At 53.9% G+C, this 26131-nt stretch overlaps 1 protein-coding gene across 5 annotated transcripts in view; it reads left to right on the top strand.

The window, feature by feature from the left end:
- Nucleotides 1-26131, top strand: part of COL22A1 (collagen type XXII alpha 1 chain) — a 248445-nt gene that overhangs the window by 43405 nt on the left and 178909 nt on the right. For 4 of the 5 annotated variants that reach the window (XM_026495370.4, XM_048212494.2, XM_048212495.2 and 1 more), the window contains 4 exons: nucleotides 4286-4360; nucleotides 12732-12843; nucleotides 16388-16511; nucleotides 21901-22176. In XM_026495370.4, the coding sequence (XP_026351155.3) occupies nucleotides 4286-4360; nucleotides 12732-12843; nucleotides 16388-16511; nucleotides 21901-22176 (587 nt within the window). Of the gene's footprint in view, nucleotides 1-4285; nucleotides 4361-12397; nucleotides 12595-12731; nucleotides 12844-16387; nucleotides 16512-21900; nucleotides 22177-26131 lie in introns of those variants that run through there. The other variant, XM_048212497.2, reaches the window with a different exon arrangement.

The following is a 26131-nucleotide window of genomic DNA, read 5'->3' as shown; positions in this document are numbered from 1 at the left end:
TTGGAGCAGCAGCTCTGATCTGTCAGTAGCTGGCCTCTCTTGAAAGCTTCTGGTGAAACAGAACCGGTCCTGTGGGCGGAGAGATCACTTTCCTCTCCCGAAGTCTCGGAGGCTCCACCTGCCCAAAGAACGGGGGAGAACGAATGTCCGTGAGTGACAGTAAGTCAGCTCCCAGGGCCCAGGTCTTTGTGATCAGCCACGTCCAGATTTTTGTGTTCCTGCCCTTTCCAAAAGGAACACTGACCAACTCACGCAAGAACTAAGGACTCATTTCCATTCCTGAGAACTTAGCCCGTCCCTAACCCCACAGCTGCTTGTCAGGTCGATCCTGAGCGATTACTGGGTAAATCCCTCTTTACTGGAAGAGTGAAGACACCCAGTCCACCGGTGGGTCCTTTACCAGGAAAATAACGTGCTGGTCCTCACCTCTGTCTTGAGTTGTCCTCAGGCACCTGGAAAGAGAAGCAGGGTCCCAGTCCTGGAGCCTGGCTTATCGGTACTGCTCCCAGAAAGGGAATGCGTGCAAGTTTGGAAATTAAAAACAAAAGCAAACCAAACGAAAACAAGTTCAGTGGCTTAGGCAAATCGAAGTGTGTTTTTCTTACCCTTTTCACCCAGGCTCGGGCTGCTGAAGTTGGAGTTCCTGTCTTCTCAGTTGTCCTTGGCAGTCCCGTGGACGTTACGTCCCCGCAGTCTAAGGAGAAGGAAGGGAACGTGAACTCGGCAGTCCCATCCGCCTGTCTGTCCCATTCCCTCAGGAAAAGCAAACACTTTTTGAGAAACCCCCCCTCTGCCAACCACAGCAAACTGTTACTTAGTTACTTATTTTCTTGTCCAGATATGGGTCACACGTATGTCCCTGGCAGCGAGAGAGGCTAGAGAGGTGGGGGATAGAATAACCTCCGTTAGTCAAGACCAGCCCGCCACAGCTCTTCTCCTTGGGCTGAAAACTCTGCCATTCTGAGGACAGGGGCATTCTTCTAGCAGGGAGGAAGTAGGACTGACGGCCGATGGGGTCTGTCACACCTCCACGGCGGGAGCCCCGCTCTGAGACATCTCACTGCTCATCCATGTCACGATGGAGCCCGTGCCTGGAAGGCCATCCAGTGCTGACTTCTCGGCTCAGGTGTCGCTGGTCAGTTCTGGTCAGCTTGAACTCAGGGCCTGTCCGTGCCCGGAGCTGTGAACACAGTGAGCTCGACGTGGATCCACTCGGGGCTGCAGGCTCCCGCTCCCAGGCAGAGTGACTTCCAGGCGGAGCCATCAGCTTTGGGACATGGGGTGGGGTGATGGGGCCCCGTGATCGAGAATAAGCCCTGGGGCGAGGTGGGCAGTCTCAAAGGCTGAGGGGGAGCCTACAAAGCAAAGAGACACAGTGATGTCAGGGCAGCTCTGACACTGTCTTGTGCTTTCCAGTCTCAAGTCTGTCCCCACTGTCAGCCCACCCGTGCCCTGAAGGCAGGGACAGTGACTTGTCTTTTTTTATTATTATTATTTTATTTATTTGTGCGAGAGAGAGGGAGAGAGAATACAAGCAGGGGGAGCCACAGGCAGAGGGAGAAGCACAGTCCCTGCTGAGCAGGGAGCCCAATGCAGGACTTGATCCCAGGACCCTGGGATCATGACCTGAGCCGAAGGCAGAGGCCCAACTGACTGAGCCCCCCAGGCGCCTGGTGACTTGTCTTTTATCCCACTCTAGTGTCCCTAGAACTAACTCTGTGCCTGCAACATATCTGGAGCTCAGATATTTTCTTTTAAATAAATGAGTTAATGCAGAAATAAATAGATCATTATCCAAGATGTGGAAATGCCTTGGCCAAACAGATATAGTTTTAGGCTAAGCGGGCCTTTGGATGCTAACCCTACCTCCCTGCCAAGGAGGTAAACCCAGGGAGCCCTGACATCCCTCCCCTGCGAAGCCTGGCTGGAGGGGGTATTTTGGGAACCACGTGTCCTGACTTGATACTAAGTCAGCTATAAATTGCCCCTTGAGCCTCTTGGACATGTAAGGGTTCACGGTGGCCCCACCAGGCGATTGGCAGGTGATTTGGGGAATGATTCCTTAATGCAGTTTGGACAAGTCCTGATGTCTTTGAAAAGAAGCTCCATCTTACCTGTATTCACGGTCTTTGGACTGTCCTTGCCCATCTGGGTTTGGGAATCAGGTCACAACCTCAGGGTATTTTCGGAGACAAGGCTCAGTGGCCCTGCCTGTGCCCTGAGCTCCGGCCATCAGTCTCCAGAGATCTGCTCATCGTCAGGGATAGAACCTTCTGAGTCAACGCACCTGCCATTCCGCATGATCCACAGCCAGTGTCCCTGGCAGCCTTCCAAGGCTGGAGCAACTGATGGTCACCCCACAGCTGCTGCTGTCCCGGGTGGGGCTGTCTAAATATTGTGAGGTGCCTGTGTCTTCTTGCGTATTTGGTTCTAGACAGCTTGGGGCTGTGTCCAAAATAACGCCTTCCATGGGGCTTGGCAGACCTTGTGGTGCCTTTTAGGATAAACATGAGAAATACCTCCACCCCAGGGAGGATCTCATTCTTTCCCCTCACTGCTGATGGGTAAAGGGGCCCCGAACCGGCCCCTCACAGGGACACTTGTGTCCCGAATGTGAAAACAGGTCATTGCACATGGGACAAGTGGCAGAACTATTTAATGAGGGAGGATTGTGATAGTGACATGCACAGCATGGGGTCTACACTAAGGTAAGCCAGTTGCTTCAGGTGCTGAATTGGAGGGCCACCCTGCCTCGTTCCAGTCCCATTAGGAGCTTGAACTTGCTCAGCGAGCCCCGGGGCCCGTGTGTGCTCTGTAAGATCTCCCCGCCAGAGATGCTCACGCCAAGACGGAGGTTAACGGACTTCGCCAAGACAGCGAGCTTGTCGGTCAGGGAGCCGACATTTGGACCGAGGACTTTAGAATTCCAAGTTGGTGCTCTTTCTGGGATTTTTAGGGCAACTGCAAGAGTCTCTCTCCTTTCTAACTTTTTTCTTAAGTGAGGAATTGTGAAGATGTTAGGACGCTAACGTAATATCCTATAAAAAAGTATTTTTCTTGCTGTATGACTTACTCTGTTGCCTTTGTATGACTGAGCAGTTCAGCTTTTGGAATTGAAGCTCCTTAGGGTGAGCATAAGAGACCCCTTTGGGGTCCCTGGCACACGTTTCCCATGCCACTGATGCCTGCCGACTTGGAATCTTGATAAGTACGTTCACGCCTTTATAAATGAGGTTCCCTCTGCCTGTTGCACTCTTGTTCTTTTCTCCGTCTGGCTAAGTCTTCACTGTTCTGTTAAGAAAGCCGCAAGCATCGCCTTTCCAGGAAAGCTTCCCCGACCTTCCAAGCCCAGCGAGGTGTCAGACCTGTGTCCCAAATCCCCTGGCAACCACGCCTGCTCTGTCACTTACTACACGGTGCTGACCCTGTCAGTTTGGGTGTCTGACTCCCTCTGAAGGGTGAGACTGTGTGGTCGTTGGTGCGTGTCACCCCCAGGACAGAGCACAGTATTTGCAGAGTAGGTGCTTGGCAAGTACCCGTGTAAATGAACCGGTCCGCAGGGTGTGCCGCCTCCTGTGTGCCGGGAGCTGGGGGTGCTCTGGGTGCCATGTGCGAGGAGCTGGGGCTCTGGGTGCCACATGCAAGGGAGCTGAGGGCGCTCTGGGTGCCGTGTGCCCAGGGCTGGGGGTGCTCTGGGTGCCATGTGCCGGGAGCTGAGGGCTCTGGGAGCCATGTGCCGGGATCTGGGGGCTCTGGGTGCCACATGCCAGGGGCTGGGGGTGCTCTAGGAGCTGCGTGCCAGGAGCCAGGGGCTCTGGATGCCATGCCGGAGGCTGGGGGATCTGGGAGCTGCATGCAGGGAGCTGAGGGCACTCTAGGAGCTGTGTGCAGGGAGCTGGAGGCTCTGGGTGCCGTGTGCCAGGAGCTGGGGGCTCTGGGTGCGGCATGCTGGGGGCTGGGGGCACTCTAGGAGCTGCGTGCCGGGAGCTAGGGGCTCTGGATGCTGTGCCAGGGGCTAGGGGCTCTGGGAGCCACATGCTGGGAGCTGAGGGTGCTCTGGGTGCCGTATGCCGAGAGCTGGGGGATCTGGGTGCCGTGTGCCGGGGGCTGGGGGCTCTGGGAGCTGCATGCTGGGAGCTGGGGGCTCTGGATGCCACGTGGCAGCACTGGGGAGCTCTGCATGCTGCTTGCTGGAAGCTGGGGGCTCTGGGTGCTGTCATATCCCATGGAGGGACCATGGGTCACATTTGCTCATCCATCTGTCTGTTTTCTCTTGCCTTCTCAGACGTGCTGTGCCCCAGTGTCCGTGTGGAAGGAGACCGCTTTAAGCACACCAACGGTGAAACCAAGGAAATCACAGGTAAGAGAGAGGGCGGCCGCTGGCTTGCTCTGCTGTGCAGTTTGCCGGGTCTGAGCACGACCCTCCTTGACTCAGGGCTGGCCTCGCCGATCTGTTCACCGAAGTCTAATGCAACGGCCTGAGCTGTGCGGGTGGCAGCCTCCATCCACAGCCGACCAACCGTGAACAGCAGTCACATTCCCATCTGGGAGTTGGTGGTGACCCTATGGGAGTCTCTAAATAACGCATCAGAACAAAGGAGTTGGGGGATGAGTAAGCGAATGATCAGCGGAGTGAGCAAATGAGTGGAGAAATCAATGCATTCGGGGTGAGAGCATGAATCAGAGTTATAAATACAGGAGGGAATGATGGGAGAGAGAGCGAGCAGAGACGCCTGGCTGCAGAGCCAGCAGTAGAAATAAACCCTACAGGGCCCCTTCCCAGGCTGTTCCCGCACGACGGAGTAGATGGGATATGTGGCAGTGGCTGAGGGGGCTTCCCACCCTCCTGAGGGTTCGCTTCTCCCCATGGCCTACATCCTGCCCCTGCAAATCTCAGGGGCATTTCCTTCACCTCCAGGACACCAGCCCTGCTCCTGCCCACTGCCCAAGGGACCAGGGGCCCCCTGCATGTGTAGCGCTGGGGGGAGGGGTGTCTGCATCCTCAGCATGGAGCGCCGGGGGGTCAGGAGGAGGCACATTGCAGGCGCTGTCAGGGGGGTGCCGACCCGGGACACTGCTGTGTTAGGGTGCCCCTGCCCACAAAAAGATGCCAGCATCTGCCGGTTTGTGCTTGGGGATGTTTCTAGAATGGTAGAAGACTGCCCTGTCTGCTTGCACAGCAGGTGGAATGTGTCCTCGGGAATGACTCAGCCCTCAGGTAGTTTCTAGGGTGCAGAAACACCCTGGTTCTACTGCCCTTTGGGGAGATTATTCCGAGGTCCACGTTTGACCCATTTTCTGGCATTTCCCAGTGAGATTTAGCTGCAGTCACCCGCTGGGGCGGCTGGCTGAGTGCCACACGCTTCATAGCTGCTTTTCCTCCTTGTCCCCCACGCTCACTCCCCCATCCAGCGCCTCCCAGTTCAGCACATCTGGAGGGACCCGAAGGAAGGCGGAGTTCGTTGCCTCTTCCTCCCGGTGGAGCACCTGGTGTGTGGTCATGCTCAGCGAGGACCCCTCACTCCCAGGGGTTCTCTGTCAAGCAGGAGATAAAGATGACCCTCAACTTCTTCCCTTTCTTAACTCGCTTACCTTGGAGGGGATGTATTTATAGCTGAGTTGCTCTGCCCAGGGTGGGGCGAAGCTTCCGGACAGTGTGACGTCATTGCTCCCACTCTCTGCCTCGGCAGATCCCCCGCCAAGCACAGCTTCTGCTGGAGTCACTCCTCCAAGCAAATCCCCACCTGCTGTATGGTCCGTGTTGGACTCTGTGAGCAGCGAAACCCTCAAAGCAGCCTCTCCCCTAAATAATTCATGATCTGGTGGTGCGTGTGTCCACAGAACGCAACAGAGATGACGAGAGTGACATTAATACCAATAATGGTGGGAATTGACTCTGAGCACCTACGGCGTGCCACGTGTGTGCCCGGGTGCTCTCGTTCAACCCGGATGAGGTAGGAGATAGGCACCAGTTTGTACTTTATAGTTGGGGAGACTGAGGCACGGGCACCTGCAGTAACCTGCCTGAGTTTCTGGCGCAGTCAGGGCTCACGGGCAGCCCGTCAGAAAAGGGGAAGGAAGAAAGGAAGGAAGAACTCACAAGTGAGCAAATGAAGCAGCCGGTGTCACTGTAGGTCAGATGAGCCTGTCACTCTCTGTCATTCTGTGACCTAAAGAGCCCAGCCATGTTTTCTACTTAAGAATAACTAATTCCTGCTGGGAAGAGTCACTGCGTGTGTCTGTGTGTGTGTGTGTGTGTCTCTGTGTGTGTGTGTGTGTGTGTTGTGGGCACACGTGGGCACGTGCAGAGCTGAGAATGAATTCTTTAGTCTCTGGCAAATGAGGAGGGTCCTGCTGGCAGTCTGTTTGGTGATGGATAAAGGTGACTGGAGTCCTCTGTTAGGAATCTGCTGTGTCATGGGGCGCCTGGGTGGCTCAGTCGTTAAGCGCCTGCCTTCGGCTCAGGGCGTGATCCCGGCATTCTGGGATCGAGCCCCACGTCAGGCTCCTCCACTAGGAGCCTGCTTCTTCCTCTCCCACTCCCCCTGCTTGTGTTCCCTCTCTCGCTGGCTGTCTCTATCTCTGTCAAATGAATAAATAAAATCTTAAAAAAAAAAAAAAAAGGAATCTGCTGTGTCTGTCTGCAGCCAGTGGAGCCCTGGAACCTCCCCTCCCTTTGTGGGCTCCTAGGCACCCAGGGAATAATCACAGCTCCAGGCAGGCATCTATCACACGCGGCACGGATGCCCCGTTTGTGCGGCACCGAGCTCACGGAGAACCCGCTGGACCTATCCTCTCCTTCAATTACCACCAGCCCAGAGAAAAGTCCCGGCCGTGTGGAAGCTGGAGGGGGATTATGGAGAGAGAGTTTCAGACTTGCCAGTGTAAATGCAATTGGGTAGTTGGAATGGCTTTTAGACTCTGGAAAAAATGGGGTTCCCAAAAGCCTCAGTTCTAGGCATTCCCTCCAATGACTTTGGGAGTTTTTAGGGCTTCCCAGGCCAAAACAGCCAGGAAGGGAAGAGAGCAGGGGCTTTGGCGGCAAAGGCCTTAGCCTGGCGCTGCTGCTCCCAGCCTCCTGAGACCTCCGAAGCTCGGGATCCCCCCTTGCATAACTGTGCATCCCACTCGTGTTTCTGCGGGTCCCTGTCAGTGCTCGTGACTGAACATCCTCCTGGAGTCTTAGTGACTGCCGGTGTTACACAACGTTCTGGGAGGTTAGCGGTTTGGCACTTAAGAACGCACTAGGCTCAGAGCAGCTCTGAAACATGGCCACAGACGTTCTGTATTTCTCTCTCCTCCTACCTGGGCTCCTGCGTCCAGATACTCACTGAGGCATGCCCATTGCACCTCTCCCGTGGACTCCGGCCCGAGGCCTCCTCTCCCCTCTCCCCGTCCCATCCTGCCTTAGCAAGGCCAGCCTCCCCGGTCTTCCTGTCCTGTCTTCCTGCTGCCAGAATGACCTTCAAAATACAAACAGGATTGTGTTCCTTTCTTGCTCTGAAGCCCTTCCATCGTTCCCTGTTGCCTGCAGAAGGACACTCAGACTGTGCTGTGTGGCCGACAGAACCCAGCCCAATCTGCCCCCGCCCACCTCAATCCCAGCCAGTGTTCCCCTGACCGTGGCTCCTGACACCCCAGAATAGCCAAGATTCTCAGAAGGAACCTGGCTGACCCGAGCCCAGTGACCTGTGCACATCCAACTACCTTGGATGCCCTTTCTTCCTTGTCTGTTTGCCCACCTTTTATTCTTCAAATCCAGGCCAGGCCTCACCTCCTCTGAGAGGCCTCACCTCCTCTGAGAGGCCTCCCTGATTGCTCCTCAGCTGGACGAGGGGGATACTCCCTGTGCTCCTATACCAGCCCTGCCATCCCCGCTCCTAATCATTCACGCACAGTGCTAACACTGCTTTTATATGCGTCTGCTTCTCTCTAGACACTAATGTTGTGGGGGGGCTGGGATTTTGTCCTGTCCGTTATTGGGATCCGAGCAGCCAACAGGGCATCCTACCTTCTCTCCTTCCCTCTTTCTACAAACGGTGCCACAAACAAGAACAATCACGCCTCCTGCATTCTTCTTTAGGGTTGGAAACATGAATTAGATCAAATTGCTCACCCTCCGATGAGGGAAGCAGACCCCGGATAAGCTGTGTGCGCCTCGGCCAGACCCACTAAAGACCCGGGAGAAGCATCGTGTCTGGAGAGCCTCGCAAAGCTCTGTCCGGGGGAGAGGGCAGGGGAGAGCGCTCAGTGGAGAGGGGCGTGGAGCGGGTGCGGCCGTGGACTCAAGGTCACGGCTAACGGTGCCCCTGATGCCACCTGTTTGGGCTGACTCCGTGATTTTGGGAGGCGCATCCTTGCAATTCCTGTGCTAACCAGTTGTTTCTTTATCTCGCGGCACCTGGCATCAGAGCCCGCTTACCTCGGGGACGTTTTTCATCTTCCTCCCCAGCCTTTTACTTATTGCAGGCAATTCATCTTTTCTCTCTATGCCCTTTGCTGCCACCTAGTTAATTGCTCCTTGTTCAAAGTTTTGTCGTGTTTAAGTCTTTGTTTTCAGTCATTGTTTTTATTCATTGAAACCAGTAAAAGTGGAACGAGAAAGTGGAGCATGTGTTTGCTTTTTTAAAACTTAAAAAAGGAATTCTCCCACGTATAACCGTGTGAGGGAAACCGAGCTCAAGGTGGCAAAGTCTCGTGACAGCGGACAGAGCTGAGAAGTAGAGGGGCGGGCCCCTTTGCTGTTCTCACTGCTCACCTGTCAGGGGGAAGGCCTAGGGCACGTGTCCCCCAGATTGTGAACTCGCTTTCTTGGTAAGAGCTGCCGCTCCGTGGGAGCCTCTAGGGCTGGATGTCTGGGCAAGGCCTCGGACAGGCCGGTCCCGTGGTGGCCACGCTCCGCTGTGTACAGAGGAGCCAGGGAGCTGTGAGGGGTGTGGTAGCTGCACCTGTGTTGTGGAACTGCAGTCTAAGGACAGGGATGGGGCCCAGGGTGCTGACGGAGACGCTCCTCCGTCCCTTAACTGGGGGAGGCTTCTCTTGAGCAACAACCTGCCCCCTCCAGCCTCACCCCCTCCCCCCTGGAACTGCCCCCGGCAGGCAGCAGGGTCAGAGAGTGTCACAAATGCGAGAGCCCACAGGGACCCCCCAGCACCTGGCTGCTGGAGGTGTCGGGTACCAGCGCACCTGCTAAGTGCAGCCCTGCCTGCACGAGTGTGCCCAGTCCTGCAAATTGGGCTGTTATCCCCGGCTCCTTGGTGGAGAAGGCACGAGGATGCCAACCGCGTGCTCGTGTGTGGCCAGTGCTCGGCCAGCTTTTGGACCCGGGACGGACCGCCTTCAAAACCTGCTTTGCCTGAAACAGAATCCGAGCCCACACAGGCTCTACACGCTTTACTGCTTGGTGTCCCTTCCTTGGAACCCCTAGGACCGTCTCAGCCAATCTCCCCATTCCCAGGCACCCAGCCACCCCCCACTGTTGGGAGCTTCCTAGCGCTGCCAGGCCACATCCAGGGACTGGGCCCCAGTGTGTGTGGCCGCCCTGTGAATCTTGAGAAGGTCTCACACGGGGCCCAGTCGGTTCCACCAGCTGCTCCTAGCTGGGCCTGTCGGGCTCTGTGAGGTGTGGAGCCCAGAGCTTGTGGGGGCACCTGATGCTTTCTGTCCCCAGGTGATGCTCAAACTGCAGGGCCCAGTCTCTGCTCAAGGGGGCTGTGGCCGGGCCAACAGAAGTGCAGAGGGGGAGCTGAAAGGAGAGGGCTTCTGTCCTTGTTCTATAGCAGATGTCTCCCAATATCTGGTGCCCCTGGCCTGCCACACCTGGGGGTGGGGGGGGGGGCTCCCAGGACCCCTCCCTGAATGGGGAGTTGGCAGCTCCTTGCCACACACCTTGTCCTCTCTAACGAGGTGATAGTGGTGGGGCTCTAGGGGGACTGGCGGAGCTATGGCCAGGGTATGAGCCTCCCGTGATGGGGTTTCACAGAGGACGTGGCTCAAGGAAGTCCCTTCGTTGTCCCCAGCAAGGGCTAGTGGTAGAGACAAAGCGACTGCCTGGGGCTGGCTTCCCCGCATGTGCTCTCTTGGCTCACCTCACTGAACTGTCTCAACAGCCTTGGGATTATTCTCTTACCTTTCCAGTTAAGGAAACAGATTCAAGAAATCAGACAGTTTCTTCAAAGTCACTCAGGGTCTTTGTCCCTTGGGCCACTATAACAAAATACCATGGACTGAGTAACTAAGCAACAGAAATTTATCGCTTACGGTTCTGGGGGCTGGGAAGCCCAAGACCAAGGCACCTGCAGATTTCATGCCTAGTGAGGGCCTGCTTTCTGGTTTGTCAGTGACCTTCTCCTCATTGTCCTCAGATGGTGGAAGTGTGAGAGAGGTCTTGGGGTCTCCTTTATAAGAGCAGTGATACCATCCATGGGGCCCTACCCTCATGACCTAAGTGGGACTCGACCTAGGAGTATTTGGCCTTCTAGGAGCTGGGTGCTGTCTCTTTTATACAGTCTTTCTAGGGTAAAGGGCATGTGCCAGCCTGGATTTGGCTAGAAGTCTAGTTGCCTGAGTTTGTGCTATGGGCCAGGCCTGGTTTTGCAGACGGGATGGAGTAGTGTACTCAGCAAACAGCATGTCAACCAAGGGGCATGGCCCTGCTCAGCCTGCTGAACCCCCCATGGCCCATACAACATGGTCGATACCAGGTGGGGATGTGGGGCACCCACCCCTTGGGGGACCCCACCATCTCTGGAGAGGCTGGGTCATTCGCCCCAATGCATGTGAAAAAGCTTGAAGGTGTGCTTTTCTCATCTACAAGGAAGCTTCCAGATTCATGTTTTCTTCTTAAGGACTAAATATCATTTAACATTATATTATGAATTTCATTAATTAGCCAGGGTGTGAATTGCTATTTAAAATGACATAATGACAACTCTTAGTCATTTTCCAGAAAGAAATGATCTCAGCATGGTGAGGGGCTTGGAACTCCAAAAAGTCACCCAGAGCTCCAGCCCAGCAGAGCCTCGCTATGCGTGCAACCCTCCTAGACCGTGGCAGGCTCTGCTCCGGGCTGGGCACAGCCTCTGTTCGCATCCAGTCCAGGCCTGCCTCACTGTGCCTCGCTGCCTGCAATGGCCCCTTATCTTCCTGAGGTACGTTTGCTTATTTTTGGTCCCCCACGAGGGCACCAGTTCCCCAGAACCAGGATTTCATCCCTCCTCCTGCTTTAAGTGCTGTGCTCACACATGCTTGCCTTGGAGCAGGCTCTCAAAAACATGCATCAGATGAATAAAGGACATCTGTGGCCAGACTTTAGTGGTAGAAGAGGCTGTAATCATTAGGAAAATAATTGATATGAAAACTAATCTGTGGGTTCCTGTATGTTAGATGCTGTATGAAGAGCTTTGTATCTTATCGTTCAAGCTTTACCACAACCCTATGGAGATATAGACTCAACCCCCTTTTTACTGATGAAGAGACTGGTGCTCAGAGATGTTAGGCAACCTGCCTAAGGTCACACAGCAAGGACCTTGTGGTCAGGAGCACAGCCTAGACCTGTCCAGTTCTATCACTCAAACTCTCAGTCAGTGCTACACCTTTTCTGTCCCTGCTATTTCTAACACCGGGCTTGGAGCAGCAGACAGGCGCTCAAAAATGTGTTGAATGAATAAATGATAGTTTAAAACAAGTTTAGTGGGACGTCTTTGTCATCATAATATGAGACCTGCCCGCTCAACTCTTGTCTACAGGGCAGCACCTTAGAAGGTTAGAGACCCTAAGAATCTTCCCGAAGTCTCCTGGGTTAGGCGTCGCCGGGGCCAAGAGTCATGTCAGCCCCAGGGATGCAGAAATGGGTGAGCCCCCCATGCTTGCCCACTGGTGGCTTCCCTCGAACCCACATGGGCTTTGTCATTGCCCAAGGGACATGGTTTGGGCCAGTATGTCATACTGTCAGCCTCGGGTTGAGTGCTGTGTTTGGGCTTTTCTAGAACCGGGTGTCCTGGCCTGCGGGACTCAAGTCCAGGCAGTTTTGCAGGGATGTGGGTCAGGATGTGCTGCTGGGGGTGGTGGAGCGGGTGTGATAACTGATTGGCGGGATCACTGCCCTTCCCCTACTATCAGGTGGTCAGTGCTGAGGCTCCTACGGGTTATGTAGCCAGCCCAGCATCACACGTGCACGTGCTGAGCTGATGTGCCCCGAGCGCCAAGGTCATGACTTTCCCATCACACACGTTGCCAGTGCACACGAGGTCCTCTCTTAGAGCCAAAACAAACCAGGACCGAGGACCTGCCAACGAATGCAATATCATTCAGGTGTTTTCTCTCTGACCTTTCACTCTTTGAAAACATGAAACTTAAATGCTGCCAAACTATAATCCAAGCAAAATTCATGTGAATTGCAGGACTGTGGCCACAGGAGGGCAAGCCCTCAATGGCCAGTCCATCTGCAGAGCCAGCTAAGTGTGCCCATGGAGGTTTCTGGAACATGGGTGGGTCCCTGCCCCGGCCGCACCGTCAGGACAGCCTTCTCTATTTCTTTGGAAAACCCAGGTCTGCGTTTCTCCTGCATTTTCCCTGGAACTGGAAATGGAAGCTGTACGTGTCCTTACCTTGTTTGTTTCCTGCCCAGATTGGCTCTGAACAGTTCCCTCCGCTTACCTCCACGCCCGCTCTCCCCACCTCTGCCGAGGCGTGCCCTTCCCGCCACTCACCCCAACTCTTCTCTTTGACAGGTTTCGACCTGATGGATTTGTTCAGTGTGAAGGAGATCCTGGGGAGGAGAGAGAACGGGATGCAGAGCTCCTATATCCGGATGGGATCCTTCCCTGTGGTGCAGAGGACAGAGTGAGTGCTCCCTTCTCCTCCCAGACCTGCCCTGGACGCCTGGCAAAGGGCGGGAGGGAGGCCGGGCAGCCACTGTTGGACACGGAGCCCTAAGTGGGGCTCTAACCTACTCAGTGCCTGGGGAGGTCACCCCAAGACGAAGCAGCTGATCCGTGGCCCTGGGAAGCCGCCCTGTGTCTTAGCAGATCTGTCGCCATGTCTGTATCAGTTCCCTGGCCCTTCTACACTCCCTCTCCGTAGGGATCTGGCATTAATCATTCATGCGTGTGGTTTTCTATCTGTTCAATAAACAGCACACGTTTATGGTTGTAGAGAGAGAGCGCCTAACTCTGGCCGAACCACTGCATTAAACGGGGCAAAGCTCCACCCAGACTCTCGGAGTTGGTTTGGCCAGGGGCGTCCTGGCGTCGGGGTTGACTGGGTGCCTGGCCTTACACAACTTACTGGATGCCCTGTGCCTCAGTCACACCGTGTTTTCCACCAGAGGTGAATGTTCCTGCCTTGCGCCATTGTTGAGAGGATTAAAATAGAGATTTGCCCAGGGTCTCACCCCTGCTGGCTCTCCAGCCAAGGCTGATGACGGTACCCAAATCAGTGTTCCATTCTGCTCCCCCCGGGCAGGCAGGTCTTCTGGAAACAGAAGTGCTGCTTCTTCATGGCTCCTTCTCCATCTCAAAGTTCCTGAATTGTTTCCAAGTGTTCTTACACTAACAGGCTGGTGAGGCCCTGTGTGTGATCTGGCCCCGTCCTACCTTTTTGGCCTCAAACTCATTCCCTGGCTCCTTGTCTCCCTCCTTTGTCTCTCTTCTGGGAACTTCTGGGCACATACTTCCTACCACAGGGCCTTTGTTCATGCTGTTCCCTCTACCTGAGACACAGGCTTGTCCTTTATAGTACAGCTCAACCATTATGTTTTCAAGGACGCCTCTCCTGACCTCCAAAACCAAGTCAGCCCTCTCCCATCTTGTCCCCTTACAACCTGTATTCCTGCACCAAACCAAGTGGCGAAGTTGAAGCTCGTCACTCTGATTGTGTAACTAGTCATTTAGGCGTCTTCCCTGCTCCGCGAGCAGCTCTAGGAGCGCGCTTAGTCTGGTCTCTGCATTAAGATGAGCTCTGCCCCGAGGAGGGGTTAGTCAGTGTCTGTGGAATGGATGGATGAATGCATCAATCGTCCCTAGTCAGTGAAGATTCTCCGTCAGGTATGAGCCCGGCAAAGGTGGGCTGGGAGCACCGGGCCACAGAACATGGTTCTGCACACACGCATTTTCTAATGCAGCGAGCATTCTCTGAGGGCCCGCCCCACCCCAGGCCTGTGTTGCACCCTCATGTCATCCCCGGCTCACAGCGCCTACATCCCTTGACAGTGACTGCAAGGAAGAGGGGTTTGGAGAAGTCACCTTCTCTCTGAGCCTGGCTTTCTCACCTAAGCAGTGGAGACCAGAATCCCCAGCTGCTGACCCTTAAGCGAGGCATCTTTCCAGACATCTGTCAAGTGTTGCTGTCTCTCCACAGTAGAGGATCTGGGCTCGGGGTACATGGAGTCCTTCCGAGAAGGGATTTCTATACGGTTCCAAATTGGTTTTAATGGCAAAACACTGGAAGCAAAATCAATCCCAACAGAGCTCTGACATTTCAAGGAAGAGTTGTATCCTTGTAGTTTTTCATGCTTTGAAATGTACGCACAGGTACACAGACAGGTGTAATTTTAATGTACAGGTTAATTTTGTTCATAATGGGAACGGGTGTCACTTTCAATATTAACTTTTTTTCCTCACGTGTAACGTCTGTCTTGTGGGCATTTTACACACCTGGTCTAATTTATTTCTCATGACAGTAAAGTGAGGTGAACAAGGTGTTCCTCTCATCATTTATCCAGTGTGACATTTGAGACTCAGAAGGGGACAATAACGTGTCCGCCCTCTCGCACGCACTCCATAGGAGGCCGAAGTTGGCCCCAAACTCAGGTCTTCCAGCCCCACGCCCTTGGTGTTTCCCACTGTGATCTTGTTATCTGATGCATTATTTGTGGAAAGGACTAGATCAGGCCACTTTGGTTTCCTTTAGATATTCTCTGTTAATGACCATTCCTCCTCCTGATTAGAATACCTTTTTCTTGAACTATATGGGCATATGCTTATACTTACACATGTGCCCTTAGAAAAAGTCTTAGTCTCTCTCTTTATCTAAATAGAGAGAAGTATAGATGCAGATTTATAGATCTCCGCCACACAGACCTAACTATCTGTATGGCTCCATCTGTCTATCCAGGTATATATACGTCAAACGTGCACACGTATGTGTGTGTTATTTCAAAGATAAAAGAAAAAAGTGCGTTTGGACAAAAACGGTCCACTGGTTTGACTCATTAATGAAATAAGAGAAATGAAAGGAAGTGCAGTATCCACTGTGTGCAGACAGGTGGGGAGGGCACGTCTCCGTCCCATGGGGGCAATGACCGAGGGCGTCCCTCAGTCCCATGGGGGCCCAGCACTGAGGGACGGACTCTGCTTCTGGTGCCTGCCTGGGAGCTGGGTGCTATCCCAGTTCCGAGAATGACTTTGAACAAAGGGACCCACTCCCAGCTTGGATCTGTGAACCGAGAATCACAAACGGAGGGCCAGTCTTAGCTCACAGGTTCGACAGCCAAACCAAGGGTCCCAGAGGGTCTGCGAGTCAGGAACCAGGAACCCAGACGCCTCCTCACTTCCCCTCCCGGCTTTCTGGCCAGACGGCTTCCACCCCCTCCCATGGAGAGCTCAGTGCCATGCGTTCCTCAGGCAGGTCCCTGCCCCCACAGCAGGACGTGGCCCCACTGTGGCCAGGTGCCTCGGGGTGAGGGTGCCGCCAGCCGATGGCTAAGCGCTCTGGAGACAGGGTCCCTCTCTGTGCAGGTCTCTGCCCAGCCACTTAGCAGCCAGATTGCATCATGTTAACCCTCAGATTCTGGCTGCCCTCGGCTACACTGTGAGGATCCGAACACCTTCTTTCTAACTCCTGGGAGGAATGGCTTCCACTTTGAGTGTGGAGGGGAAAGGCAGGCACACGACAGTCTGGGCGGAGCTGCAGGGGACTGAACTCCCCCAGATGAGGGGCTGGCCCCCCACTCTGGGCAGGGACACAGGGCTCTGTGTGAAGATGGGAGGATGTCCTGGGGTGCAGGGCAGGGGATCAGGCAGGATGAGACTGAGCGTGTGGGCCCCACTGAGAAGTAGACAGCAGGGAGAGGTGAAGACAGGAAGGGCAGGGGGTGGGGGATGGGTCATCAATTTTGTCGGATGGGTCGGTTGAGACACAGAAGCGTACATGCCCCGTGGGGTTGGACTTGAAGCCCAATGGACGGGCCACAGCAAGGGTCTGCAGAGGGTCACGTCAAGGCCCTGATTGAAGGAGAGGGCGGTAAAGGCAGGAGAGAAGGTGGATTTGAGAGAGGCCCGGGAGGTAACATTTGCAGGACTTAGTGACCCATGGGACACCTAGGCCTCCCTTGCAGCCCCTGCTCTCCTTGCTAAGCCTGTTATCCTCTGCCTCTGTCCCCCTCCAGGGATGTGTTCCCGCAAGGTTTGCCTGATGAGTATGCCTTTGTCACCACCTTCCGGTTCCGGAAAACCTCTCGGAAAGAAGACTGGTATATTTGGCAGGTCATCGACCAGTACGGGATCCCGCAGGTAGGAGCAGCGCGCCGTGTCTCAGGGGCCGGCGGCTTTCTGTGTGCTTCCCGTGGGGCCAGCGACACCTGCCTTGTTTTCTCCACGGCCCTCCATCCCAGGCCCAGGAGATCAAGAGTCTGGCATGTGAAGCCCCAGGGACACTGTGGGGAAGCTTCACACCACCAGAGAGATGCGGCTTCTTCCCCCGCCAATAGTCCAGTGCCTGGCACTGTGATGGGGCCGGAGACCTACTTCCTTCCTGCCCCAGGGGTGCTCAGGCCAACCAGGAGGTGGCGGCCAGCTCTATCATCCAGCGGCCTGTGCTCTGCTGGTGGCATGAGGGGCACAGGTTCATGATGTCGTGAAAGAAGCTCACACAGGGTCAGCCAGACCTGGGTTCCAGTCGTGTGCCTACTCCTTTCTTGGCGTGGCTCCCGGACATGTGGGGTTAGCGCTCTGAGTCTCGACGTTGTTAGCTGTCACCTGGAAATGAAGAGCCGCCATGAATGGTTGGGGACAGTGAACCATGTCTCCAGAGCACCTAGAACAAAGCCTCACACATGATACGCTCTTGTTACACGTGATGTCCTCTGTTCTTACCCTAGGGAAGCTCTGAGGCCCTGTCTGTGGCCCCTCGGGTGTGTTTTGGCTTTGTGATCCCGCAAGAGTAGAGCAGCCGCCCAGCGGCATGCAGCCCCGTGAGGAAAGGGTCTCGGGTCAGAGCCATCAGGACCACACGTTGGTTTGAGTTGCAAGCGACACTACTTTTGTGCCCTGTGAAATCCCTGTCCCCTGGTTCTCAGGGCTTGGGGACTCTTCCTGTCTTTGTCATTACCTTTGTCCCCTTTGGAAGACATGACTCGCCTTCAGCTGGGGGACACGGACTCTGTTTTCATTGGAGGCTGAAATGAAAATGTGCTCGAGCAATTGGGCTGCGGTGACCACACGCATGGGCTGTGGCCAGGGAACGTGCCCCTCCACGCGGTGAGCCATGTGCCTGTTGAGAGCTGCACGGGCCCGTGCACACTGCCCCACTCTCTGTAGGGTAGGGGCGAGGGATGGTTCTGAGCACCTCACAAACCAGAGTGCATCCCGTCCCCTTCCAGCCTGTTGCCGTCTTGCAAGGAGGGGGCTGAGTACACGAGGTGAGGCCTCTGCTCGCACTTTCACGAGTGCGAAGAAGGAGAGGAGGGATTTGAACACGGGGAGTCAGTCTCCGCGCGTTTGTCTGTTACCCATGGCGCTCGGTTGGCTCCTGTCCCCCTCTGTTAGTCCTATTGAATGCTTTTTCCATGGCGCCCCTGGTCTGATGGAGATGCAAAATGTTTTCAGCCCTGACTGCTGAGTGCCCTGATTTCCTGAGTGTGGGAGGCTGGATGGGACAGACGATGTCCTTCTCCAAGGGCCGTTTCTCTGGAGGGTATGCAAGCCAGCCTCCTCCATCCACAGGCACGTGGGTCTTGCTTCTCCAGTTTCTCCGGGGCTGGTGCAGTGGGACTGGGCGCCTGCCATGCATTCTTGCAGACGAGCCCCCACCCCCTCGTCTGGGTTCTGTCCCCTCATGGCATTTGCAGAGCTGTGTGGGCTAGCCGTCTGCCATGTCTGCGCCCCCCCCCCCTCCTGCCGGAACGAGCCGTGGGCTGGGACACGGCAGAGCCAGGCAGAGACAGCCCACCTAGGGGGACGTGAGGCTCATTTTCAAAGAGGCACCTGGTAGTTCGATTTCACTGAGCAAAATCCTTGGTGGGGCGCTCTTCCCTGGCCCTCTGATGGTGGTCACTTCCGTGCCCTGGGGGAAATCCTGGCTAGACACAGGGAAAATGGAGAAACGCGCGCCAGAAGTGGTGTGAGTTCACAGCGTCCCCGCACATTCCATCAGGCCTGTCGATCAAGAGTTTTATTTATTTATTTATTTTAAAAGATTTTATTTATTTATTTATCTATTTATTATTATTATTTTTTAAGATTTCATTTATTTATTTGACAGAGAGGGGCAGCGGGAGAGGGAACACAAGCAGGGGGAGTGGGAGAGGGAGAAGCGGGCTTCTCGCTGAGCAGGGAGCCCGATGTGGGGCTCGATCCCAGGACCCTGGGATCATGACCTGAGCCGAAGGCAGACGCCCAACGACTGAGCCACCCAGGCGCCCCTTATTTATTTATTCGACAGAGATAGAGACAGCCAGCGAAGAGAGGGAACACAGCAGGGGGAGTGGGAGAGGAAGAAGCAGGCTCATAGCGGAGGAGCCTGATGTGGGGCTCGATCCCATAACGCCGGGATCACGCCCTGAGCCGAAGGCAGACGCTTAACGACTGAGCCACCCAGGCGCCCCCGATCGAGAGTTTTATATTCATCACTGCATTTAGTATTTACAGCCGCACTCGTAAGTCGGCCTTGTCCCTATTTGTCCCTCACTCATTCCAGATACGACGAAGGGACAGGAAGGAGGCAGGTTCGGCGAGAGCAGAGGGTCCGGGGGGTGCTCATCAGAGATGAGGCTCGAGAGGTGGTGGGGCCTGTGTCGGGACTTCTGCTGGAGACCAGGCTCTGGGAGGCGGGGAGGCCCAGAAACAGGAGTACTAATTCAGAGGCTATTATAGTAATCAAAGCACGCGGTGATACTGACCCAGACGGGCAATAATAAACTGGGTAGAAATGATGGGATTCTGGATGTCTTTTGAAACTGAAACCAGCAGGATTTGCTAATGGATCTGAGACATGAGGCACCGTCCTGAGGTCCCCAGCCAGCACCGTAGACACAGGACTCAGGCTTGCCGGGCGCTGTCCCTTGCTCTGTGTCCTGCTAGAAGAAATGTACATCTGTAGGGAAAGCCAGGTCCTCACGAAGCTCCCTCAGTGGCTCCGGGACACCAGGCTCAAACAGGGGAAAGTGTTTTCTGGAAACAGAAGACCATGTTTAATATTAGAAGTATTAGGGAGTGTGTATTAGAAGTGTACTAGGTTACTGGCCAGGGGTCCATAGTTTTCTGTATTCACCCACACCACAGCATACCAGCAGGCAACGCAAGCAAAAACAAATCCTAGCCCCCCCCCCCCCAGTTGTACTGAGGTCACGGGGGGCCCAGAAAGAGGAATCAGAACGCCTGGGTTGTGTTAAATACACTGTGGCTGATTCCCAGCAGTGCATGGGGGCCTTTCTTGAACAGAGGGCTCTCATTCATTCACTCATTCATTCATTCAGTGCCCTTTTGGGAGTTGACACCATGTGCTGGGTGTGGTCCTCGCCCCTGAAAAGAGGAAGGAGTGAGATGAAGTGCCGGCTTGTGAGGAATGGGGCCGGGCAGGCAAGAAACGGTGAACAAAGGAATGAACCCCGACCAAGCTCTATGAGAAAGAGTAATGAAGCGAACCCAGGAGTGTGAGACAAGAGCAGGCTGGGATCCAGGCACGTGTGCGTGCCAGAGAAGGCTTGCCTGCAGAGATGCCTTTGAATTTCTTTGCTTACTTTGTTACAGCTAATATTTGGAGCGGCACCCAGCGTCTAATAAATACCATGTCAGTGTTTTACATATATGCTAATTCATTTAACCCTCACAATGACTGTGATGTAGGTGCTGTCATTGGTGCCCTTTCATAAATTGGGAAATAGTATGAAGAGGTTAAATAACTTGTCCAAGGGCACACAGCTCAAAAGTGACTTGCCGGTTTGGGTGTAGACAGGCAGTAGACAGCCCCAGTTTCTTAAGAAAGTGACTAGGGTGAAGGTTGCTGATGAGGTTAAGGGTCAGGTTTAAGGAACCCAGCAAAGGATATCAAGGTATCTTGGGATAAGCGACAGCAAGAAGCTACCACCTGGGGCCTGGGTGGCTGGGGCAGGGGGTGGTTGGTGGTTACTGGAGACCATGAGTTCTGAAGCCATGGGGGACAGACAGTCCCCAAAGGGCTGGGGTGTGTGGAAGGGCACAGCCACCTGGAACTGCAGGGAGGCAGGGAGGGGCAGGGAGAATCAGCCCCCAGACCCTGTCCTCCTGCCTACGGTCCCCCTTCCGTGGGCTTCCCATGGGCCATGCTGATGAGACGCCAAAGGGCACAGGAACCCAGGTAGAGCTCTTAAAGGTCAGACTCTGGAGGCCGGGAGCTGGGCAAAGAACAGAAGATGTTCAGTGACTACTGTGTAAGGGAGGTAGAAATGAGCACCTGGATGAGAGAAGTGTCCGATCGTTCTTTCATTTGAAGAAAAACAAAAGTAAAACTTTCTTCCAGAGCCGCCCAGGCATTTTGCCAAGGGCAGGGGGTCCTCCAGCGTACAAGACCCACGCGTCCTTGTCACCAAGGAGCTTTATCCTCCTGGAGCTTCAAGGTCATCCTCATGGTGGGAGACAGTGTAGGCTGCAACAGGGTCTCAGCCCGGTCCCTGGCGTCTGGCCAGACGTGTCCTGTTTTTTGTTTTTTGTTTTTTTTATGTCAGTTTTGAGATTTTATTTTATTTTATTTTTTAATGTTTTTTTAATTATATTATGTTAGTCACCATACAGTACATCCCTGGTTTTTGATGTAAAGTTCGATGATTCATTAGTTGCGTATAACACCCAGTGCACCATGCAATATGTGCCCTCCTTACTACCCATCACCGGTCTATCCCATTCCCCCACCCCCCTCCCCTCTGAAGCCCTCAGTTTGTTTCTCATAGTCCATAGTCTCTCATGCTTCATTCCCCCTTCTGATTACCCCCCCTTTCTTTATCCCTTTCTTCCGCTACCAATCATCCTAGTTCTTATGTTCCATAGATGAGAGAAATCATATGATAGTTGTCTTTCTCTGGTTGACTTATTTCACTTAGCATTATCTCCTCCAGTGCCGTCCATGTTGCAGCAAATGTTGAGAACTCGTTCTTTCTGATAGCTGAGTAATATTCCATTGTATATATGGACCACAACTTCTTAATCCAGTCATCTGTTGAAGGGCATCTCGGCTCCTTCCATGATTTAGCTATTGTGGACAATGCTGCTATGAACATTGGGGTGCATATGGCCCTTCTCTTCACTACAGACGTGTCCTGTTTTGTCAGCCCAGGGTTTTCAACGACATGGAGACCACTGAGGTTTCTCATTGGGTTCAAGGCACAAGCCCTTCAGCCCCATTTGTCTGGCAGACTCACAAAAGTGCCCCCGCTGAATAGCTCTCCAGGCATGGGGTTGTGTGTGACCCCGGGATTAATGTCTGAGTCCAGTAATTCCATCTTGTGCAGGGGCTCAGACGGCCTGCGGGGTAGGTGTTGTTAGCACCAAGGCTCAGCGCGGAACCAAGGCTTTATCCCAGGTTGACCGGCGGTGCAGCTCATGGCCAGGATGTGACTCCTGATTCTGCGGCCCCCGCCCCTGTCGTGCTCTCCCGCCTGGGTCCCATGCAGCTCAAGGATTCCGTGGTCCTCTGTCCTCTGCTCTCCAGGTCTCCATCCGGCTGGACGGCGAGAACAAGGCAGTCGAGTATGACGCCGTGGGTGCCGTGAAGGATGCCGTCAGGGTGGTCTTCCGAGGCCCCCGGGTCAGTGACCTCTTTGACCGGGATTGGCACAAGATTGCCCTGAGCATCCAGGCCCAGAACGTCTCCCTGTACGTCGACTGCACGCTGGTGCAGACGCTGCCCATCGAGGAGAGGGAGAACATCGACATCCAGGGGAAGACGGTGATCGGCAAGCGCCTGTACGACAGCGTGCCCATCGACGTGAGTACCGGGGCCCTGCTGCAGCCAAGGTCCTGGGGTCACTGGGGGAAGCCTCGGGAGTCAGGTGTCCCCGGGTCCCCCTCATGGGTCTGTACCACTTATCAAGACATCGCCTTGAACTGCCTTAGGAGGGAGGACCCTGACTCAGAAACCTTACTGGAAGCCGGAGTCACCATCCCTCATCCATGCAGCGGTCACTTATCACAATATATGGAGCCCCTGCTGTGTGCGAAGCACGGCTCAGCAATGGGGACATAGATCTCCATATGTATTTGTAGGTAGAGAGGTAGAATTATCGAGTGTTCTGTACATTTAAATAGAGGCTTTTCTTCCTTCTCTGTAGAAAATTTGGCAAATATAGGAAGTGTATGCAAAATAAATTTAAAAATCATCCCAAGTGCCCTGCCCAGAGATAACCACCTGTGATAACTCAGCGTGGTAACGCGGCCCTCCTGCTGTCATCCCATCAACGCTCTTCCTTCCTGCTCTTCCCTCCTCCTTTTTCCTTCTTGTGTCTACCTCACGCCCGCGCATGGGGCAGACTTGCCTGCCGTTATGGGAGCTTCCTGCTTCCTGAGAAATAACTAGAGCGTGATTTGGGATAGCTCTTCCCCAAACCCTTTGTCGTTTCTTATGCTCATGCGTGTCTGCCACCAAATACAGTGTTGCTGGATGCGTGCTCCGTTGTTTGGAGTTTATGTAAACGATATGCGGTATCCTAAATCTTGCTTTTTGCTTTTTTCTCCAAGATTCTGTATCAAAGCTTTTTTATACCTTCCCCTAGCTGCTTCATCATACTCTATTACGCATTTTGTTTCTTCATCCTCCTGTTAGTGGGTATTTAGACTGGTTCCGATGTTTCCCCGTCGTCATCAGCAAGCCTTGGCTCTTAAGCGTGTCGGCACGTCTGCAAGGACACCCTCCTCACGAGGAGCACGGGGTAACACCTGCCCGGTAGGCTGAGACAGCTCACTGGGGCACGCGCCCTCGTGTTCAATGATTAGACTGAGGATAAACAATTGTTGACTTTCCCACATATTTTTTTTTTCTAGAGAAATGGAAGGATTTTATTTAAGTTCAAGAAAAAGTTACAGTAGAGCCAAGACAAAAAACCCCCAGTTTTAAAAGTCATAAAGTTGTTTTTTTTTTCATTCTGTCAGAGTTTTTTTTCCACTTACGGTAATATTTTCCCCCAAGGTCATTTTTTAAAAAATTATTTGAATCAATAGTATAACTCTCATACTCTGTTCAGTATCGTTAATTATCAATATTTGAAATATGCTCAGATCTGTATTTTTTTAAATGGTTTTTTATTATGTTAGTCACCATACAGTACATCCCCGGTTTCCGATGTAAAGCTCGATGATTCATTAGTTGCGTATAACACCCAGTGCACCATGCAATACGTGCCCTCCTTACTACCCATCACCAGTCTATCCCATTCCCCCGCCCCCCTCCCCTCTGAGGCCCTCAGTCTGTTTCTCATAGTCCACAGTCTCTCATGTTTCATTTCCCCCTCCGACCCCCCCCTTCATCCCCTTCCTCCCCCACCGATCATCCTAGTTCTTATGTTCCATAGATGATTTCTCTCATCAGATCTGTATTCTTAAATACTTGTCACTGGCCTGGTATTTACCGCACTAACGCCTTCCAACAACTACCAAGCTCCTTCAGAGCAATCCAAAACCCTTGTTTCCATTTCTTCACTTACTTCATAATCCTTTACAAGTAGAATTCTACCTCCACACTCTGTTAGGTGAATTAGGTTATCATTGATCCCACGTATTTTAAAGTTCTCAACAAAGCGACAGAACGTGTGTATGCCTAACAGCAATGTATGAAAGCTCTATTTTCTTAAATCCTCACCAAAGTATTGATATATTTTTTTTAACTGTTTTTTGTTTTTGTTTTACCAATCTGACGGCAGATGGTCAATGGTATTTTATTGCGGTTTCCACCTGCATCTCCCGGCTTCTACTACAAATAGCAGTCCTGCGTGTTTGTTGATCGACTATTTGACTTCCCCTTTGGTGATGGCCACCCCATAGCATTTGCCTATTTTTAGGGTTATTTTGTGGTGGTTTTTTTCCCTAATGACTTCTAGATAACATATAAATATGTTCTCAACATGTGTGTGTGTATTCTGAATACTAATTGCTTATTTATTATATGTTATAAATATTGTTTCCTGTGTGCAAGAGAAATGGCCAGGCAAGCCGATGGGCACGTAGGCCAGGGGACAGAGGGAGGGTGCCACTGAGCTGGGGGAACCGGGGTAGGGGTGGGAAGGGGTGACTCTGGGCTCTGAGGATGGAGCTTGTCCGGGACACCCATGATGCCGAGGCCCCTCCCCTGGCCTTCCCTTCCCGTTTCTGCTCCTGTGTCCCAGCCCCTGCCAACCTCCATGATGGGGAGTGGCTTTGGTCACTGAGGAGCAGTCACCCTCTCAGATACTGGAAGGATTCATTTCTCGTGCCCTCCATCTGACCAGGGCCATGTCGTGGCTGGTGCTAGCCCTGGGGACCAGCACCTGTCACCCGCAGTCTGAGCAGTGCAGCCCCAGAGCGACCATCTTCTCTGCAGGGTCTGCCCCTGGGTCTCGGGTTGCATGCTCTCTGCTCTGGATCAGCCCCAAAGCAATGGTTGGTGTTTAGATAGGGGAGAACCACAGACACCTGCACACTCGTGTTCCGACCAGGAGGAAGGAGGCTGCCGGCACGCTCGTCCTCCTTCCATTGCACTAGTTTGGGGGGCAGGCGGGCACCCCACCTAGCATCTGAGCACTGAGTGCTGGCACAGAGCAGAGACCCCTTACGAGCACTTGCCCGGTGTTATCACTGTAGCTTCCACATGCCCCTCGGTTCATCCACATTGCAGCCCCGAGAGCTCCTTCACCACATTGTCCCCATTTAGCAGGAGACGCAGGCACAGAGAGATTCAGTAACTTGCCCAGAATGGCCAAGTTAGTAAGTGACAGTACAGGCTTCACAGTCTGCTTGTAAGGTCTGTATTTACCGTGTGCCTGGAATCCTGGGTTTGTGTCCTGCCTGATGCTGAAATTCAATGGTCACATTGGGCCCTTAATTGGGTTCTTTTAACCCACAGCATGGAGTCTGGGGGCTTGAGTGGGTTCCTTTTTCTCCTCCTTTTGCCCATGGCATTTGCTGAGTGTCCACTTTGTATGTAATACTGGGAATCCCAGATCCCCTGACATCTGTCAGCGGAATTCTGCACCCACTTGCTGTTTCCTGCTGGGTTTCTAGATTTAAAACCAAATCCTAATGAAGTATGTGGCGGGAGAATCAGTGAATGCCTCAGCCTGTCATAAACCTTGCAAAATTGTGGGCTGGGGTACTTTTAACCACATGGTCCGGGGCCTGGGGCGTGGCACGAGAGACCTCGGCTCAGCTGCGATCCTCCCTGGGACCCCCCACAGCTCTCTGCCTCACCTGGTCCTCCACCAGCTATGCGAGCGCGGCACCACGCCCACCTTACAGCACAGGAGAGCACACTCAGGGTTGGTGTGCCTTGACCAGCTCTCATGAGAGAGGAGCGGGGCCAGGACCCAAACCAGATTCCAGGCTTCCTGCACCCCCTCTCTGGTTACCTGCTGTCACCAGAGAAGTGTCACCAAGCTGCAGATGGTGGACCCTGGAGGGAAGCGGGGCCAGGGAAGACCACCCAGGCTGTAGCTCAAACCACAGTTACTGGAGGCGTAGACCTGAGCAGAGGTCTCCCGGTGGAGTGGGGGCCAGAGGGACATCAGCAGGTGGACTCCCTGACTCAGTGGAGGGAGGAGGGGAGAGGCAGGGGCAGGGCGGCCAGGGACCAGCAGGATTTCAGGCAGTTGGAAAGGGGCCCCTCTGGCTCCCAGACCCTCTCACCTCACCTGGGGACACCTGTGCCAGGCCCAGGCCATCCGTGCTCTGTCCCTGATCCTGCATCTCTGCCTCTT

Source organism: Ursus arctos, unplaced genomic scaffold, assembly GCF_023065955.2.
Source record: "Ursus arctos isolate Adak ecotype North America unplaced genomic scaffold, UrsArc2.0 scaffold_6, whole genome shotgun sequence".
Classification (NCBI taxonomy): Eukaryota; Metazoa; Chordata; class Mammalia; order Carnivora; family Ursidae; genus Ursus; species Ursus arctos.
Note: the sequence above shows the minus strand (reverse complement) of the source record. Positions and strands in the feature narration are given on the sequence as shown.